This window comes from Staurois parvus, unplaced genomic scaffold, assembly GCF_062004578.1.
Source record: "Staurois parvus isolate SC_StPar_1 unplaced genomic scaffold, SC_StPar_1.0 ptg000195l, whole genome shotgun sequence".
In the NCBI taxonomy this organism is placed as follows: Eukaryota; Metazoa; Chordata; class Amphibia; order Anura; family Ranidae; genus Staurois; species Staurois parvus.
This window is the reverse complement of record NW_028317991.1, coordinates 10,418,244-10,438,195: the sequence shown is the minus strand read 5'-3', so window position 1 is coordinate 10,438,195 and position 19,952 is coordinate 10,418,244. Positions and strand designations below refer to the sequence as shown.

General features: G+C 44.5%; 1 protein-coding gene across 2 annotated transcripts in view; it reads right to left on the bottom strand.

The window, feature by feature from the left end:
- Nucleotides 1–18,734: 18,734 nt before the first annotated feature.
- Nucleotides 18,735–19,952, bottom strand: part of MRPS6 (mitochondrial ribosomal protein S6) — a 96,618-nt gene continuing 95,400 nt past the window's right edge. For both annotated transcript variants that reach the window (XM_089677944.1, XM_089677943.1), the window contains exon 3: nucleotides 18,735–19,035. In XM_089677944.1, coding sequence (XP_089534070.1) covers nucleotides 18,846–19,035 — 190 coding nt within the window. In that variant the 3' untranslated portion in view covers nucleotides 18,735–18,845. The remainder of the gene's footprint in view (nucleotides 19,036–19,952) is intronic.

The following is a 19,952-nucleotide window of genomic DNA, read 5'->3' as shown; positions in this document are numbered from 1 at the left end:
TCTGGCGACCGTTCTTCCTGGCTTCTGACCCCGGCTCTGGCGACCATTATTCTTGGCTTCTGACCCCGGCTCTGGCGACCACTATTCCTGGCTTCTGACCCCGGCTCTGGCGACCATTCTTCCTGGCTTCTGACCCCGGCTCTGGCGACCATTCTTCCTGGTTTCTGACCCCGGCTCTGGCGACCATTCTTCCTGGTTTCTGACCCCGGCTTTGGCTACAATTCCCGTTGGTTCTCGACTTGATTATCCTGGAAGACAACCTCGGCAGGAGAACTTCTGTCCTACCAAGTCATCCGCTGTTGCTGTTGGACTTGCATAGACTCTTGCCTTGTTTCTGTGTAAATAAACCTACCTTTAATTGCACCTCCTTGTGTGTCTGACTCCTCGCTCCCTGACACTCAGATGCAGACGGGAACCCTGATGTAAGGAGGGATTGTGATGTAAAAGGAAGTCTGATAGGGACCCTGATGTAATGGGGGCTCTCATGGGGACCCTAATGTAAGAGATTATTCTGATGAAGACCCTGATGTAAGAGGGGCTCTGATGGGACCCTAATGTAAGAAGAACTCTGATAGGAACCCTGATGTAAGAGGGGCTCTGATGGGGACCCTAATGTAAGGGAGTACTCTGATGAAAACCCTGATGTAAGGGGGGCTCTGATGGGGACCCTAATGTAAAAGTGTACTTTGATGAAGACCCTGATGTAAGGAGGACTCAGATACAGATGGGAACCCTGCTGTAAGGAGGGACTCTGATGGGGTCCTTGATGTAAGAGCATCTCTGATAGGGATCATGATGTAGGGGCACTCTGATGGTGACCCTAATGTATGGGGGGGACTCTAATGGGGACTCTGATGGGCATAAGTTTATTTGGAATGTCTTTGCTTTGCTTTATGGAAGTTTCTTCTCTGTTGTTCTGAATCATATCATGCTGAATAAATTGTAGTCATTCATTTATAAAACTCATTTTTTTCAGGCTCCTGAAAATCTGTAAAATCTAGTGTGACCCCCCTACTGAAAGGTTCAGGGACCTCTGTTCTGAAGGTTCACATACTATTTTGTATCAGTTCACATGTTTGAACATACAAAGAAACCATAAAGTGAGATGATTTGACATGACTGTATAAGGAGTCCCCCGTGTCTACAATCACCATCCGTCTGACAACGATGGAAATGTCGTGTCTGTGTTACAGAGGAGAGAGCCATCTATGTATCCCGTGTGTGTCTGTGTGTTACAGAGGAGAGAGCCGTCTATGTATCCTGTGTGTGTCTGTGTGTTACGGAGGAGAGAGCCATCTATGTATCCCGTGTGTGTCTGTGTGTGTGTTACAGAGGAGAGAGCCATCTATGTATCCCGTGTGTGTCTGTGTGTGTGTTACGGAGGAGAGAGCCATCTATGTATCCCGTGTGTCTCTGTGTGTTACAGAGGAGAGAGCCGTCTATGTATCCCGTGTGTGTGTTACGGAGGAGAGAGCCATCTATGTATCCCGTGTGTGTGTTACGGAGGAGAGAGCCGTCTATGTATCCCGTGTGTGTCTGTCTGTTACGGAGGAGAGAGCCATCTATGTATCCCGTGTGTGCCTGTGTTTGTGTCTGTGTGTTACGGAGGAGAGAGCCATCTATGTATCCCGTGTGTGCCTGTGTGTTACGGAGGAGAGAGCCATCTATGTATCTCGTGTGTGTGTGTTACGGAGGAGAGAGCCATCTATGTATCCTGTGTGTGCGTGTCTGTGTGTTACGGAGGAGAGAGCCATCTATGTATCCCGTGTGTGTCTGTGTGTTACAGAGGAGAGAGCCATCTATGTATCCCGTGTGTGTGTCTGTGTGTTACGGAGGAGAGAGCCGTCTATGTATCCCGTGTGTGTGTCTGTGTGTTACGGAGGAGAGAGCCGTCTATGTATCCCGTGTGTGTCTGTGTGTTACGGAGGAGAGAGCCATCTATGTATCCCGTGTGTGTCTGTGTGTTACGGAGGAGAGAGCTGTCTATGTATCCCGTGTGTGTGTTACGAAGGAGAGAGCCGTCTATGTATCCTGTGTGTCTGTGTGTGTGTGTTACGGAGGAGAGAGCCATCTATGTATCCCGTGTGTGTCTGTGTGTTACGGAGGAGAGAGCCATCTATGTATCCCGTGTGTGCGTGTCTGTGTGTTACGGAGGAGAGAGCCGTCTATGTATCCCATGTGTGTCTGTGTGTTACAGAGGAGAGAGCCATCTATGTATCCCGTGTGTGTCTGTGTGTTACGGAGGAGAGAGCCGTCTATGTATCCCGTGTGTGTCTGTGTGTTACGGAGGAGAGAGCCATCTATGTATCCCCTGTGTCTGTGTGTGTGTCTGTGTGTTACGGAGGAGAGAGCCATCTATGTATCCCGTGTGTGTCTGTGTTTGTGTCTGTGTGTTACGGAGGAGAGAGCCATCTATGTATCCCGTGTGTCTGTCTGTGTGTGTGTGTTACGGAGGAGAGAGCCGTCTATGTATCCCGTGTGTGTGTATGTGTTACGGAGGAGAGAGCCGTCTATGTATCCCGTGTGTGTCTGTGTGTTACAGAGAAGAGAGCCATCTATGTATCCCGTGTGTGTGTCTGTGTGTTACGGAGGAGAGAGCCATCTATGTATCCCGTGTGTGTCTGTGTGTTACAAAGGAGAGAGCCATCTACGTATCCTGTGTGTGTTTCTGTGTGTTACAGAGGAGAGAGCCATCTATGTATCCCATGCGTGTGTCTGTGTGTTACAAAGGAGAGCCATCTATGTATCCCATGTGTGTCTGTGTGTTACAAAGGAGAGAGCCATCTATGTATCCCGTGTGTGTGTCTGTGTGTTACAGAGGAGAGAGCCATCTATGTATCCCGTGTGTGTCTGTGTGTTACAGAGGAGAGAGCCATCTATGTATCCCGTGTCTGTGTCTGTGTGTTACAGAGGAGAGAGCCATCTATGTATCCCGTGTGTCTGTGTGTTACGAAGGAGAGAGCCGTCTATGTATCCCGTGTGTGTCTCTGTGTCTGTGTGTTACAGAGGAGAGAGCCGTCTATGTATCCCGTGTGTGTCTGTGTGTTACAGAGGAGAGAGCCGTCTATGTATCCCGTGTGTGTGCCTGTGTGTTACAGAGGAGAGAGCCGTCTATGTATCCCGTGTGTGTCTGTGTGTTACAGAGGAGAGAGCAGTCTATGTATCCCGTGTGTGTCTGTGTGTTACAGAGGAGAGAGCCGTCTATGTATCCCGTGTGTGCAGCAGACAGGGACGGAGGCTGACACCGAGACACGATGCTGTAAAATTCCATCTCACTTTGATTATGCAGAAATTCGCATAGACGTGCCACACCATAAACAGATGGTATTTATAGAAAAACACACATCTGTTTCATCCCATGAAAGAGACTAAAAACACGCTTCTGTATTGCCGACCATAACCAGTAAGATTCCAGCTGTCATTTTGTTGCGCACAGAGCTGACAATGGCACTTTGCTGTACGGAATAAAAGGACAATTTTATAGCCTAACTAAACCCAATACCAGAATGAAATATACTGCAGCTTACCAATCCTTAGGTGTGGTGGTTGCATTAGTTTTTCTTTTTTAAGGTTTTTCTTCCCTTTATTTTTCAGCTGGAGATAGTAACACACTTCCTGCCTTAACCACTTGCCCTGCAGAGGATAGGCCCCCATTCCTGACCAGGCCATACTGACATTTCCACAGTCATGCAACGCTGCACCCATGTCCTTTATTTCCCCACAAATAGAGCTTTCTTTTGGTGGTATTTGATCACCTCTGCATTTTTAATTTTTTGCCCTATAAACGAAAAAAAACTATTTTGAGAAAAAAAACTATATTTTTGACATTTTGCTATTAAACATGTCCATTAAAAAAATCTAATTTCGTCATAAATTTAGGCCAAAATGTATTCTGCTCCATGTCTTTGCTAAAAAAAAATCCCAATACATGTAAATTGATTGGTTTACGTGAAATTTATAGCATTTACAAATGGCGGTATATATACTGGAATTGTTTTTTTTTTAATAGTAATGGCAGCGATCAGCAACTTATAGCAGGACTGCGGCGGGCATTCTGACACTGGGGGGAACTGACTTGGTGTCACTTTCATCCCCAGTGACACCAATACAGTGATCGGTGCTAATAAAAAGTACTGGCACTGTATTAATGGCACTGAGCAGGAAGGGGTTAACATCTGGGGTGATGGGGTGTTAACTGTGTGCTGTTTCATATGTTGGCTGTGTGTATGCTTTCTATGGCTCTGCTATGGAGTGACTTTGCAAGGTCCAAGTCTGCCTGCAGGACTTCACAACTCCAGGAAAGTAAAAATTGACAAAGTGTGTGTATGTGTGAGTACCATGAGACAGGATTGGATGGTCTCCAAAAAAAAGGAAAAACAAAAACTAGTTATTGGGGCTGCTAGGTTGGGGCCCTTTCTGTGGTGCACTAATGGCGAAGTAGCTTCTGGATATTCCTAGTTCAAGAGGGCGGGAGATTGAGGAAGAGCTTTGGTGGGAATAACTTGCAGAAAGGCCTAACGGTAATGAGAGAACATGCAACAAGTTCAAGGAGAAGTTAATGTGAACCTGAGTCAAAGGGACAATCCTGAACTGGGACTGCATGTGGCACTGCTCAGTGGTATGCCAAAGGAGTACGGCAATGTCTAAGGAACTGAAAGGGCAAATGGTGCCAGGCTCAGTCTCACTTCCTGTGCTTCAACTGTGGATACTGACAGCAAAGGGGCCCCTCATGGATCGATGGCTTGAGTTCTGGCAAACCTGCTCTGTATGGCTGGAGATGCAGAAGGAGACCGGCAAACACGCTCTGTATGACAGATGATGCAGGAGACCGGCAAACACGCTCTGTATGACAGATGATGCAGGAGACCGGCAAACACGCTCTGTATGGCAGATGATGCAGAAGGAGACCGGCAAACACGTTCTGTATGACAAATGATGCAGAAGGAGACCGGCAAACACGCTCTGTATGGCAGATGATGCAGAAGGAGACCGGCAAACACGCTCTGTATGACAAATGATGCAGAAGGAGACCGGCAAACACACTCTGTATGACAGATGATGCAGAAGGAGACCGGCAAACACGCTCTGTATGACAGATGATGCAGAAGGAGACCGGCAAACACGCTCTGTATGTCAGATGATGCAGAAGGAGACCGGTAAACACGCTCTGTATGTCAGATGATGCAGAAGGAGACCGGCAAACACGCTCTGTATGACAGATGATGCAGAAGGAGACTGGCAAACACGCTCTGTATGACAAATGATGCAGAAGGAGACCGGCAAACACGCTTTGTATGACAGATGATGCGGAAGGAGATCGGCAAACACACTGTATATGACTGATGATACAGAAGGAGACCGGCAAACACGCTCTGTATGGCTGATGATGCAGAAGGAGACCGTCAAACGCTCTGTATGACAGATGATGCAGAAGGAGACCGGCAAACACGCTCTGTATGACAGATGATGCAGAAGGAGATTGGCAAACACGCTGTATATGACTGATGATACAGAAGGAGACCAGCAAACATGCTCTGTATGACAGATGATGCAAAAGGAGACCAGTGAACTTGCTTTGTATGACTGATGATGCAGAAGGAGACTGGCAAACATGCTCTGTATGACAGATGATGCAGAAGGAGTGAACTTGCTTTGTATGGCTCCAGATGCAGAAAGAGACCTGCAAACATGCTCTATGTGACTGATGATGCAGAAGGAGACCAGTGCATCTGCTTTGTATGGCTGATGATGCAGAAGTAGACCTGAAAATACGCTCTATGTGACTGATGATGCAGAAGGAGACCAGTGAACCTGCTTTGTATGGCTGATGATGCAGAAGGAGACCGGCAAACACACTCTGTATGACTGATGATGCAGAAGGAGACCAGTGACCTTGCTTTGTATGGCTCCAGATGCAGAAGGAGACCGGCAAACATGCTCTGTATTGCTGATGATGCAGAAGGAGACCGGCAAACAAGCTCTATATGACTGATGATGCAGAAGGAGACCTGCAAATCAGCTCTGTATGGCTGGGCATGCAGAGGGAGACCAGTGAACCTGCTCTGTATGGCTCCAGATGCAGCAGGTGACCGGTGTATCTGCTCTGTATAGCTGAAGATGCAGGAGACCAGAGAACACTCTGTATGGCTGCAAATGCAGAAGGAGACCGGAGTATCCATTCTGTATGGCTGCAAATGCAGAAGGAGACCGGTGAACAAGCTTTGTATGGCTGCAGATGCAGAAGGAGACCGGAGTATCCACTCTGTATGGCTGCAGATGCAGAAGGAGACCGGTGAACAAGCTTTGTATGGCTGCAGATGCAGAAGGAGACCGGAATATCTGTTCTGTATGGTTGGAGATGCAGAGGGCCGACCGGTGAACTCTTTCTGTATGGCTGCAGATGTGGAAGGAGACCAGCAAACCTGCTCTATGTAGCTGGAGATGCTGCTGCTTAGGCCGCACTGGAAGCCGAGTGCCCATGTGTAACACGCATGTGTACGTGCAAATGGTGCCATATAACTTTCCATTTTCAAAACACACTAATCTGTACACATGGACTGGGACCAACCACACAGGAAATTGTTTGATTTCTACTTGTGTCCCACCTATCCTACAATAGCTGCTGTATTTCTTTGTATTGAGGATGCTCAGGGATCTACTGACACCTTGTGGTAGTGCTTTGCTGCTACAACCTGTTTATCTGAGGAATTTTGTATTCTCCCCTCCTGTTTAGTGCTAATTAGTTTAGATCTAGCTGGTCCCTCCTTGTTTTTCTCATGCGCCTCATTTAGTCTCAGGTTTTCACTACAGAGACAGGACTTAGGAAGGTCAATGTCGTCTTACACTTTAAAAAAAAAAAACATCCTTTGTATTGCACCTGTCTGAAGCAAAGCTACTGTATTTTGGATTCAACATCTGTTTCTTATTGAAGAATTAAGCTGCCTGTGGATTCTGCCAAAACAGTATATGGCCGTGCTGTCAGAATAAACAAGATATAAGGAGATTAGCATTTGCAACTTTGTCTCAGAGTCCCATTCATTTCTATCGGGAAACAAGGCTGCACGGACATAGCTGATGTGTCCTAATATGACATGCGGATGAACGCAGGTACGGGTCCCAGCACCCGCCTGTATGTCATATTAGGACACAGCGGCTGTTACCATGTAGAATAAATATGGAACAGCACGCACCCACCTTAATAAAAAAAACAAGTCGTTTTACAATCCTTCCCCTGAAGTACCAACATAAAAAGAAAATTATACAAACAGACGTAGATAAATACACCCAAAGTCCAAAAAAAGTCCAAAATTTGAAAAAGATATGCACATAAAGTCCTCAGTCTTGATCAATAGATACACACTGATCCAGATGATTGGTGATGAATCCCCAAACACTCTTCATATACCTCAAAGAAAAAAAACATTAAAATAGATAAAAACAGCTTCCAGATCATATAGGTTGTATATACAGCGATAATACCCAACGATGGATCCAAAACGATGGTCCTTAAGCTCTAGAGGGATGCCAGATAGAGACTGAAAGTCCCAGGGATATGACCAACCATGTGTTCCAGACTCCAAAATGGCCACCATGGCATTTTCGGCAACGTCAATGCGTCACTACGTCATGTGCCCCGGACGCGTTTCGTCACATCCGGACTTTATCAACCTGGCTGTTACCATGTAGCTGCATGTCCCAAAATAAATGGGATGCTGGCACGGGGATGCACCCAACACCTGTGTATCTCCATGCCGGGAAAACATGGATCTGCACAGGGCCCACAGTAAAGCGCCCCATGCCATCAGACCTTAATAGTGTTCTGAAAAAAGCATATACTGTCTGTAATTCCACATTACATGGGCTCTCATCACTAATAAACTACACCTAGAAACGGAGTCTAAGGCTGCATCCACACCTAAGCCTTCTGGGAATGTGGACAGAAACACGCGTTTCATTTTCAGAAAGGTGTGAAAAAAGCTGCAAAACGCACATCGTGCTTGCGACGCCATTCATTCTTAATGGCACCCCAAATGTGGACAGCAGACGTGCATTTTGTGTGTTTACTGTGCAACAAAACCTGCTAAACAAATGTGAAAAAATGTCGATCTCAAAATGTGCTCGGCTTAGTGCCAAAGAAAGGTACATGAGCTACTTTGACACATTTTTCAATGGACCGCCCTATGCTGTTGTGCTCCAAAAAACGCAGTGAAAAGTGTGTCACATGGCACAGGGTGTGAATTCGGCCTAAGGCTCCCATCATACCTATGCAGGTGCCCTGTGATATGTTGTATTTAGAACAAGGGTCTCCAAACTTTCTAAACAAAAGGCCAGTAAACTGTCCTTCAGACTTTACGGGGGCCAAACTGTGGCCATTAGGAGTAGAAAAGGTAGCATAACAGAGGACCATGTTACATGTTATCCTCCCCTGTCTACAGGTGAAACTCAAAAAATTAGAATATCGTGCAAAAGTTCATTTATTTCAGTAATGCAACTTAAAAGGTGAAACTAATATATGAGATAGACTCATTACATGCAAAGCAAGATAGTTCAAGCCGTGATTTGTCATCATTGTGATGATTATGGCTTACAGCTCATGAAACCCCAAATCCACAATCTCGGAAAATGAGAATATTGTGGAAAGGTGCAATATTCTCGGCTCAAAGTGTCCCACTCTAATTAGCTAATTAAGCCATAACACCTGCAAAGGGTTCCTGAGCCTTTAAATGGTCTCTCAGTCTGGTTCAGTAGGAATTACAATCATGGGAAAGACTGCTGACCTGACAGTTGTGCAGAAAACCATCATTGACACCCTCCATAAGGAGGGAAAGCCTCAAAAGGTAATTGCAAAAGAAGTTGGATGTTCCCAAAGTGCTGTATCAAAGCACATTAATAGAAAGTTATGTGGAAGGGAAAAGTGTGGAAGAAAAAGGTGCACAAGCAGCAGGGATGACCGCAGCCTGGAGAGGATTGTCAGGAAAAGGCCATTCAAAAGTGTTGGGGACTTTCACAAGGAGTGGACTGAGGCTGGAGTCAGTGCATCAAGAGCCACCACACACAGACAGATCTTGTCAAGCCGCTCCTGAACAACAAACAACGTCAGAAGCGTCTTACCTGGGCTAAAGAAAATCAGACCTGGTCTATTGCTCAGTGGTCCAAAGTCCTCTTTTCTGATGAGAGCAACTTTTGCATCTCATTTGGAAACCATGGACCCAGAGTATGGACGAAGAATGGAGAGGCACACACTGCAAGATGCTTGAAGTCCAGTGTGAAGTTTCCACAGTCTGTGTTGATTTGGGGAGCCATGTCATCTGCTGGTGTTGGTCCACTGTGCTCCATTAAGTCCAGGGTCATCGCAGCCGTCTACCAGGAGATTTTGGAGCACTTCATGCTTCCTTCCACAGATGAGCTTTATGGGGATGTTGACTTAATTTTCCAGCAGGACTTGGCACCTACCCACACTATCAAAAGCACCAAAACCTGGTTCAATGACCGTGGGATTACTGTGCTTGATTGGCCAGCAAACTCGCCTGACCTGAACCCCATAGTGAATCTATGGGGCATTGCCAAGAGAAAGATGAGAGACATGAGACTGAACAATGCAGAAGAGCTGAAGGCCGCTATTGAAGCATCCTGGTCTTCCATAACACCTCAGCAGTGCCACAGGCTGATAGCTTCCATGCCACGCCGCATTGAGGCAGTAATTGCTGCAAAAGGGGCCCAAACCAAGTACTGAGTACATATGCATGCTTCTACTTTTCAGAGGTCCGATATTGTTCTATGTACAATCCTTGTTTTATTGATTGCATGTAATATTCTCATTTTCCAAGATTGTGGATTTGGGGTTTTCATGAGCTGTAAGCCATAATCATCACAATTATGACAAATCACGGCTTGAACTATCTTGCTTTGCATGTAATGAATCTATCTCATATATTAGTTTCACCTTTTAAGTTGCATTACTGAAATAAATAAACTTTTGCACGATATTCTAATTTTTCGAGTTTGACCTGTATGTCTGGCTCCTGCAGTGTAGTACTTGCAGCGCACACACTGAGATCATGGGAAAACCAATACTACCCTATGTGAGCTCTCTCCCCTGCCTCTTCTCCTTTGTTCTGCCACGTCTCCTCTTACTGATCACACCTTCTATATCTTGGCAATGGTGCAATGTCTGTGGATCAGAGGAATCTCAGTTTACTGCGAGGGTGCAGAGTGGGAGACATGTCAATGTTAAAAAAAAAAAAAGCATTGTCTTAATAATTTAAAGTAGATCTAAAGGCAAAACTATACCACCTCCACCTAAAAACAGAACTTTTACTTTCTCCGTCAACTCATCGCTCACACTTGCCCCTTCCTATTTAGATTGTAAGCTCCTACGAGACGGGCCTTCTGACTCCAATGGTTAGACAGGGGCTGAATAGCAGCCCAGGTATTATAGTCAGAGGGGTCATATTTTGGTAAGGAGCTGAAAGCCTCTGCAGACTCAGCCCTCTGAGACTTCCCCCTGCCTAGAACTTTGGAGAAAGTTCTAGAAGCAGTGGGCAGATGTAAGGAGTGACTGATCTGCATATTCAAGGGACTCTGACCAATCCCCAACCGGAGACTTGGCAAGGGGTCAGAATAGCCCTTAAATATGAGTGAGCCTGTCCAGTGAGGAGAGTTCGGATGAAGGATAATGAGGAAGATGTGAGGCTGAAGACAGGAGGTTGGGAGGAGGCCTAGTGGGATAAGGCCAACCTGCAGGCCTGAAGTTGGAAAAGAGGAAAACTCAGAGCTCAATGGCTGCAAGAGCAAGGACAACTTATATGACAGGGAAGGAGCAGCCCAGCTAGAAGGTCTGTAAACAACCACCAACCAACTAGGGGTACAGGAGAAGATCTGAGTGAGTACACCTGCACCCCCTGAGCAGACAGGGGAAGGAGCACTCTAGTGGAAAACCAGATTAGCCACCTCCTAGTGACTGTTCAACTCTTAAAGTGACAGGAATGGGATCCCCTGTTCAGGGATACCTCCAGATTGCTGGGTGAAGAGCAGAAGTTCATCTAGGGTCTGGGTTGGTACACTAAGGAGACACTGGCTAGCTCTCCAACAGACACTGTGCTGCAGAGAAGGCTTGTAAATAGTTCCAGAAAGTTGTCCTCAGTTATCGGTACCCTTGGGCATCCTGTACACCTCTAACCCTATCGCAGTTCAAATCCCTTAAATAAAACAACAAACCCAAAGCTCAAGGACCGATTTCTGACTCTGGATGCAACCCTGTGTGAAGATGCGTGATGCCTGGCTGTGCAGGACTGTAGGGGGACAGAAATCTTCTAGTGACTCCTAAAGGGGTAATACTACATACGTACTGGGGTTATTTTGGCTTAAAAGGCTCGGCCCAACCCCCAACTTGCATAATTCATCTAGGCAAATTGCGCAGTGCCCCCAGTGCCTCCTGGGATGCATTACGTGCAGTTCCATTCATTAGGAGTTGGGGGTGGGCCTAGAGGCGCCTTCATCCAGAAGAGCCAACCGCTGTCACAGAAAAAATGTCGGCATCGGACCTGTGCAGTGGCTGCAAAGAGGAGGATCCCAGCAGCTCAACACTGGATCCAATGGCTGGGTGAGTATCCTTATTGTGCAGAAGACAGTAAAAGGTAAGTAGGGAAAAAAATGGGAGGGGGATGGGCTGAAGTTCCTTTTTAAAGGACATATCCTGTCTCTATGCCTGATTTACCAACCTATGATGGTTTCATGATATTTGGATTATAAATAAAATACAGTATGTGGTATTTTAGTTCAGGGATTGTGTCAACATAAGCTGTTTTCATCCTTTGGTTTACAAATGAAATTTGCTATGATTGAGTATCCAATGTGGACCCAGCATTCCATAAAGTTTTATTTCTGTGGGTGACCAACCTAGCCTGGACATTGTAATTAACTGCATGCATTTATGTAGCACCCTGCTAGGTTGCTAGAGTAGGTACATTTATTTTAGCTCCTCTGTAGGCAGAGGGGCAGGGGTTAATTGGTAGGGAGGCTGTGCCGAGATTCACAGACCATGGCCTTGTTAACCCCCCCCCCCCCCCTTCCTTCTCCCAACTTCTAGAACTCTCTGGATAGTTTTAGAACCTAGTGGGTGGAGGGACAGAGGGTGCAGCCCAAATATTCATAGAGTTTCCACCAATCCCTGGGGAGGCAGGGCACAGCAGGGGTGGAAACAACCCATAAATACTCAGAAGCCTGGCAGTCTGGGGGGGCGCTTGGCAACCCACCTAAAGGCAAAAAAACAGCTGGAGGAGGCTGTTCACATACAGCGGCTACAACATACTGTGGATTGTGGACAGACGGCACTGCCTGTCAAACTTGGTCATTAAAGTCAATGGGGCAGCGCAGCAACCAAAAGCCAATCGCTTGCATCAGCCCCATTATAAACTGCCTTAACAGGAGAAAAAGACAGGCATTCAAGAGGCGGCAGGATTGTCTCCTGAACACTTCATAGGGGCTGCTTGGCCACGCTCTGAAAGCGATCCACTATGAATTGCTTTTCAGAACTTTTTCTAGTGTAAACCTCACACTTTTTTTGGATGTTGATGGAATACTGTATGCTAAACAAGGCAATATGCATATTTGTAAATATGTCACAAACCCCAGCGCACAAGAAAACCTTACAATAAGTGATAAAGGTATGCTGCTGCGCACCGGTGCAATACACCAAGCAGTATAAATAATAATGAATAAACAGCGCAAAAAAACCTCCTCACCAAAATAGCATCAATAAACCTCAATAATAAAATATAAAAATATATATATAAGTTTAATGTGTCCAAAAAATATATATAGTGTGTATACAAAAATAAAAAAATATAATAAAAAGCCCTTCTTCCCAAAATATATAATCAAAATAATCTTCTCCCAAAGAAATGTGCTTCCATCATCCACCAGTGCAGTATCAACATCAACCGCACTCACCAGATATTGGTGAGTATTGCGCCTTTTAGGATTTTAGGGATCCTAAACCCCCTTTATGTTCTCCAGAGCTCCTTATCCGCTTTGAATGGCTTGATGCTCTCCTTCCACTAACTCCTAGGAAGAGCTCCCCAGCAGTGCAAGAGAAAAAAATAATACCATATTGTGATATTGCCAATACCATATACAGTATTAAAATAATACCAGGCCACTCACATGTTCTAGGATAATTAAAAGCATTGATTTATTGCCTTCATCGGCTCACACAGATCCACAGAACCATCGTTCAATCCAAAGACCTCACTGCCTTTTGGTTTGCAGAGGATAACAACACACAGTTCCAACAACAAAGATGGCTGCCTGGAACGCACCGCTCAGCGTGCGTTCCACTCACCGGAAGTGACACTGGATGTATGGACAGCAGACCGGAAGTGCGTCAACGCGTTTCGCCCCTCCCACAGGGCGTTCTCAAGACATCACTTCCTGTCATCAGCCGCTTTTTATACAGCACAGGACCCCTCCCCTCTTCTCCCATATGCTAATTCCCCATATGACGCTTACTCCTTAGCTGTCATCCTCTGCTCACCAGCGTGAGATTCCTTCACACTCGGTAACCCGATGTACGGTTCAACAAAAATTGTTTAGACCTATTTTATTATTAAAATAATATTATAAAAATAACCCCAAAAATCACTTGACCAATGATTAAATCACATACTTATATATTTAAAACAGAGGAATTCCCACAAAACAATATAAGTTGCGAATCCACATATAATGTGTGCTCATCCATGATCTCTGTACACTCAATGTACACACACATCTGTCCCCATATCCGCAATCCAAAAACAGAAATATAAATAAAATTCAAAAAATAAAAATAAACAATAAAATATTAAATAAAAATAAACATAAAATAAAAAAATAAAATAAAAAATTAAATATCAATAAATAAATAAAATTAAATATGAAAAAAAGAGAAAAATAACAAAAAATAAAAAAAGAAAATAAATAAATACAAAAATAAATATAAAAGAAAAAATAAGACAAAATAAGACATATGAAAAATATAATTTGCATATCCTTTACCAATTAGATAAGAAACAATTTATATCGATCTCTGCATTTAACCCCTTGGGGATTAATGTTCCCATTTAGTAGATCCATTTCGTTTCATTTTGTGATATACTTCTAACCATATCACCCCCTCTCCATGGGACATCGATCCTATCGATCCCACAAAACCTTAAAGATGTCGGATCCCTATTATGATATAATCTAAAATGGTGTGACAAACTGTGATATTTAAATCCTTTCTTTATATTTCTAATGTGCTCTCCCAGTCTCACAGAGAGTTTCCTAGTAGTTCTACCTATATACTGGAAGTTGCAAGAGCACTCCAGCAGATAGGTAACATGGGTGCTGTCACACGATATGAACTTCTTTATATGATGAACCATTGGAACACGATTGGAAGCTATCATAGTATCTTTTATTATCGCCTTTCAGATTGTTACATGCTATACACCTTTTGCATTTAAAAAACCCAACCTTATCCAAGAAAGTTACCACCTTCCTAGGTGCATCAGGGACATTTTTTTACTAATCTAGTTCTTAGTGTTGGTGGCTTCCTATAAATGAACATGGGCTTCCTCGATAGCATTTTACTAAGGACTTCATCCCTTTTTAAAATTGGCCAATACTTTTTGATGATCTTTTCAACCAGTTTAAATTGACTTGAGTAACCTGTAACAAAGGCCAAATCCCCTACTTTTCTATTTTTTTGTTTCTTCACCAGCAAGTCATCCCTCTTGATTTTATTAACCTGTTCTAAAGAGCATGCTAGAACTTCTTCTTTATACCCCTTCTTTCTAAACCTGTTTAACAACATATCTGATTGACTTTGAAATATGCTTTCATCATCACAATTCTGTTTCAATCTGATAAGCTGACTCTTGGGAATGGATTGTAACCAGTTCCTATGTGGTAGCTGTGACTCGGAATGTAACCATTCCTGTCAACCTCCTTGAAATGCGTTTTAGTGCAAAATTTATCACCTTGTTTATAAACCGTGAGATCTAGAAATCTATTGCTTTATCACTGATATTATTAGTAAATGATATATTAAAAGGGTTATTACCCATCTCCTGAATGAATTGTTCCAATCTTTCTCTACTACCTTTCCATATAATAATAATATCATCTATAAACCTTCTATATACGAGCAGTTCCTGGTTCCTATTCTCAAAAATGGCTTTACTTTCCCACCTACTCATGAACAGGTTCGCCATTGACGGCGCATATTTGGCTCCCATGGCCACACCCATTGCCTGCCTATAGAATTTATTGGAATACCAAAAGAAGTTGTGTGTCATAGTTAGATCAAGACTCTTAAGTATAAAATTTATTTGCTCAAATTTCAGTCCTGATTTAGTCTCCAATGCCCACTTGACTGACCCCAGTGCATCACCATGTCTGATGTTCGTATAGAGAGAATTTACATCAACACTTGCCATGATGCAATCTTCTTCTTCTCTAATACCCTTAAGTGAGTTAATCAGATCACCACTGTCCCTCAAGTATGCAGGAAAACTAGGGACCAGGGGTTGCAAAAACTTATTAACATATTCACCCAATCTGGAAAACAGGGAGTCAATCCCACTAATGATGGGTATTCCAGGTGGTTTTTCCAAATTCTTGTGAATTTTTGGCAGTTGATATATGAACGGTACTCTTGGAGCATTAGGTACCAGATATTTACCTTCCTTTTTGTTAAGTAATCCTGCCCTTTCTCCTTCTTTAATATGTTTAACTAATTAGAGCACTCGGGCACTGCCCGAGGGCCCAGGGTCAGTAGGGGGCCCCATGAAATGCCCTTGGTACCTTTTATAGGCTTTTTTGGGTGTGCTTTGAGTGTGGCCAAGGACACAGGGGCCCCATGATCCCCTATTGCCCGGGGGCCCCATGAGTTGTTAGTCCTCCCTTGAAAGAGAGTGAACTATTTCATGAGTAGTAAGGGTTTGGACACACAGTTGTAGTTTCTCTGCATTTTCTTCATACATTTTCCAACATCACTGTCACTCATCATCTACAAGCCAAGTACAGTGGGGCAAAAAAGTATTTAGTCAGCCACCAATTGTGCAAGTTCTCCCACTTACAAAGATGAGAGAGGCCTGTAATTAGCATCATAGGTAGACCTCAACTATGAGAGACAAAATGAGAAAAAAAAAATCCAGACAATCACATTGGCTGATTTGGAAAGAATTTATTTGCAAATTATGGTGGAAAATAAGTATTTGGTCAATATCAAAAGTTCATCTCAGTACTTTGTTATATATTCTTTGTTGGCAATGACAGAGGTCAAATGTTTCCTGTAAGTCTTCACAAGGTTGGCACACACTGTTGCTGGTATGTTGGCCCATTCCTCCATGCAGATCTCCTCTAGAGCAGTGATATTTTGAGGCTGTCGCTGGGCAACACAAACTTTCAACTCCCTCCAAAGGTTTTCTATGGGGTCGAGATCTGGAAACTGGCTAGGCCACTCCAGGACCTTGAAATGCTTCTTACGAAGCCACTCCTTCGTTGCCCGGGCGGTATGTTTGGGATCATTGTCATGTTGGAAGACCCAACCACGTTTCATCTTCAATGCCCTTGCTGATGGAAGGAGGGTGCACTCAAAATCTCACGATACGTGGTCCCATTCATTCTGTCCTCTACATGCATCAGTCGTCCTGGTCCCTTTGCAGAGAAACAGCCCCAAAGCATGATGTTGCCACCCCCATGCTTAACAGTAGGTATGGTGTTCTTTGGATGCAACTCAGCATTCTCTCTCCTCCAAACACGACGAGTTGTGTTTCTACCAAACACTTCTATTTTGGTTTCATCTGACCATATGACATTCTCCCAATCCTCTTCTGGATCATCCAAATGCTCTCTAGCAAACTTCAGACGGGCCTGGACATGTACTGGCTTAAGCAGGGGGACACATCTGGCACTGCAGGATCTGAGTCCCTGGCGGCATAGTGTGTTACTGATGGTAGCCTTTGTTACGTTGGTCCCAGCTCTCTGCAGGTTATTCACTAGGTCCCCCCGTGTGGTCCTGGGATTTTTGCTCTCCGTTCTTGTGATCACTTTGACCTCACGGGGTGAGATCTTGCGTGGAGCCCCAGATCAAGGGAGATTATCAGTGGTCTTGTATGTCTTCCATTTTCTAATTATTGCTCCCACAGTTGATTTGTTCACACCAAGCTGCTTGCCTATTGCAGATTCAGTCTTCCCAGCCTGGTGCAGGTCTACAAGTTTGTTTTTGGTGTCCTTCGACAGCTCTTTGGTCTTCACCATAGTGGAGTTTGACTGTTTGAGGTTGTGGACAGGTGTCCTTTATACTGATAACAAGTTCAAACAGGTGCCATTGATACAGGTAATGAGTGCAGGACAGAGGAGCCTCTTAAAGAAGAAGGTACAGGTCTGTGAGAGCCAGAAATCTTGCTTGTTTGTAGGTGACCAAATACTTATTTTTCACCATAATTTTTACATAAATTATTTCCAAATCAGGCAATGTGATTGTCTGGATTTTTTTTCTCATTTTGTCTCTCATAGTTGAGGTCTACCTATGATGCCAATTACAGGCCTCTCTCATCTTTTTAAGTGGGAGAACTTGCACAATTGGTGGCTGACTAAATACTTTTTTGCCCCACTGTATGTGAGAGGAAGGAGGGGAAAGCTCACCTTTTACAGGAAAATTCAAAATTTGCATATAACCTCTGCAGCAGGGGCGGACTGACCATTGGGGAACTCGGGCACTGCCCGAGGGCCCGGGGTCAGTAGGGGGCCCCATGAGATGTCCCTGGTACCTTTCATAGGCTTTTGTGGGTGTGGTTTGAGTGTGGGCAAGGACACAGGGGCCCCATGATCCCCTATTGCCCAGGGGCCCCATGAGTTGTCCGTTCGCCCCTGCTCTGCAGCCTATATCTTCCTGAACTTATTGAATGTTTAGGTCTCATGGTATAATGGAGTACAGGGGAGGGGGGATATACATTACTGTATACATGTCATATCACTATAATGGAGTACAGGGGAGGGGGATATACATTACTGTATACATGTCATATCACTATAATGGAGTACAGGGGAGGGGGATACACATTACTGTATACATGTCATATCACTATAATGGGGTACAGGGGAGGGGGATACACATTACTGTATACATGTCATATCACTATAATGGAGTACAGGGGAGGGGGGATATATATTACTGTATACATGTCATATCACTATAATGGAGTACAGGGGAGGGGGGATATACATTACTGTATACATGTCATATCACTATAATGGAGTACAGGGGAGCTGGGATATACATTACTGTGTACAGTTTTATATTTTGGACTCTTTATTCTAAAGAAAAATGTAATTTCATAAGCTTTAAGGGGGCGTGGTTGGGGGCAGGGCTGGGGGGCAGTCTGGGGGTGGGGTTGGAGGCAAACCTGGGCAAGGTTGGGTGCGGCAACTGGTGGAGAGTAAGGTTTGTGCCTGGCTAGTAGGTCTAGACTTGAAATTTAAAGCCCTGTAGTAGAGTACCATAAAAATGCCAGGTTTGTGATTTCTCTTTGTATGTCTCAGATTATAGGGATTTCAGTAGGGAGCCTGAGCAATTGTACCCCCAAATGTTTATTTCCGTATATTATACCCAAAACATACACAAAAAACCCTACCGGAACCCTTCTGTAGTATGCGGTAAAATTCCACTATAGAATTTTATTAATACAGCACTTCATATGATAGTAGTTTAATATTTATTCCTTTAATAGGTATAAGAAAAAAAATACATATACTGATTTGTACAAAAGAAAAATGGCTACACAGCTGCAGTAGATCCACGTGAGGGATAGGAGTCACTTCCGCTTTCTGGTCCTGAACTTCTCCTCCAGATTGGGGGGCACCATTCCTGTGCAAGAAGTCTCTGGTCTCTTCTCTTCTTCATGTTTTAGTATAGTTGGCCTAATGATGTCAGTATCACGACTTAGGTGATCCAGGAAGTTGGAAATGACAGTGGGCGGAGCATAGAAGTCAACTAAGAAGTACCTAGAAAATAAGAAAATGCCAATTCTAAGTTATATATCGTTAGTAAATAAAGTACATTTCAGTGTATATACAGGCACAAGGCACAGCACTACAACAAAGCATATCTAATCCTAAAAACAATATTGCAAATTAGCAGTCCTATATTGTGATGGCTGCATTAGTTTTCTTTTTTTTCAAACTTTTTTCTTATGTTTTTATTCTTATTATTATTATTATTATTACTACGAGTTTATATAGCGCCAAAGGGTTTGCTCAGCGCTGTACAATAGGGGGGGACAATACATGGCACAGTACAACAAAGACAGACAGCGTACGAGGGGTAAGAGGGCCCTACTCTTACGAGCTTACAATCTAGGAGGGAGGGGGTAAAGGTACAGTAGGAAGTGGCTGGGGGGGATGAAGTGGTAGGAGGAATGAGGGAGGATGGCCGTTAGGTGAGGGTGGGGTAGGCTTCCCTGAAGAGATGGGTTTTGAGGGAGCGCCTGAATGTGAATAGAGAAGGCGACAGTCTGATGGATTGGGGCAGTGAGTTCCAGAGGATGGGGGAGGACCTGGAGAAGTCCTGCAGTCGTGCATGGGAGGAGGAGACCAGGGAGCAGGATAGAAGGAGGTCCTGTGAGGAGCGAAGGGTACGGGTAGGGTGGTACCTGGTGATCAGATTGGTGAGGTAGTCAGGGGCAGTGTTGTGAACGGCTTTGTAGGTCAGGGTAAGGAGTTTAAATTTGATGCGTTGGGCAATCGGGAGCCAGTGGAGGGAGAGGCAGAGGGGGGTGGCAGAGGTGGAGCGGGTGGTAAGGTGGATGAGTCTGGCAGCTGAGTTCAGGATGGTCTGGAGCGGGGAGAGCCTGCACTTGGGTAGGCCAGCGAGGAGGGAGTTGCAGTAGTCAAGGCGTGAGATGATGAGGGAGTGTACTAGA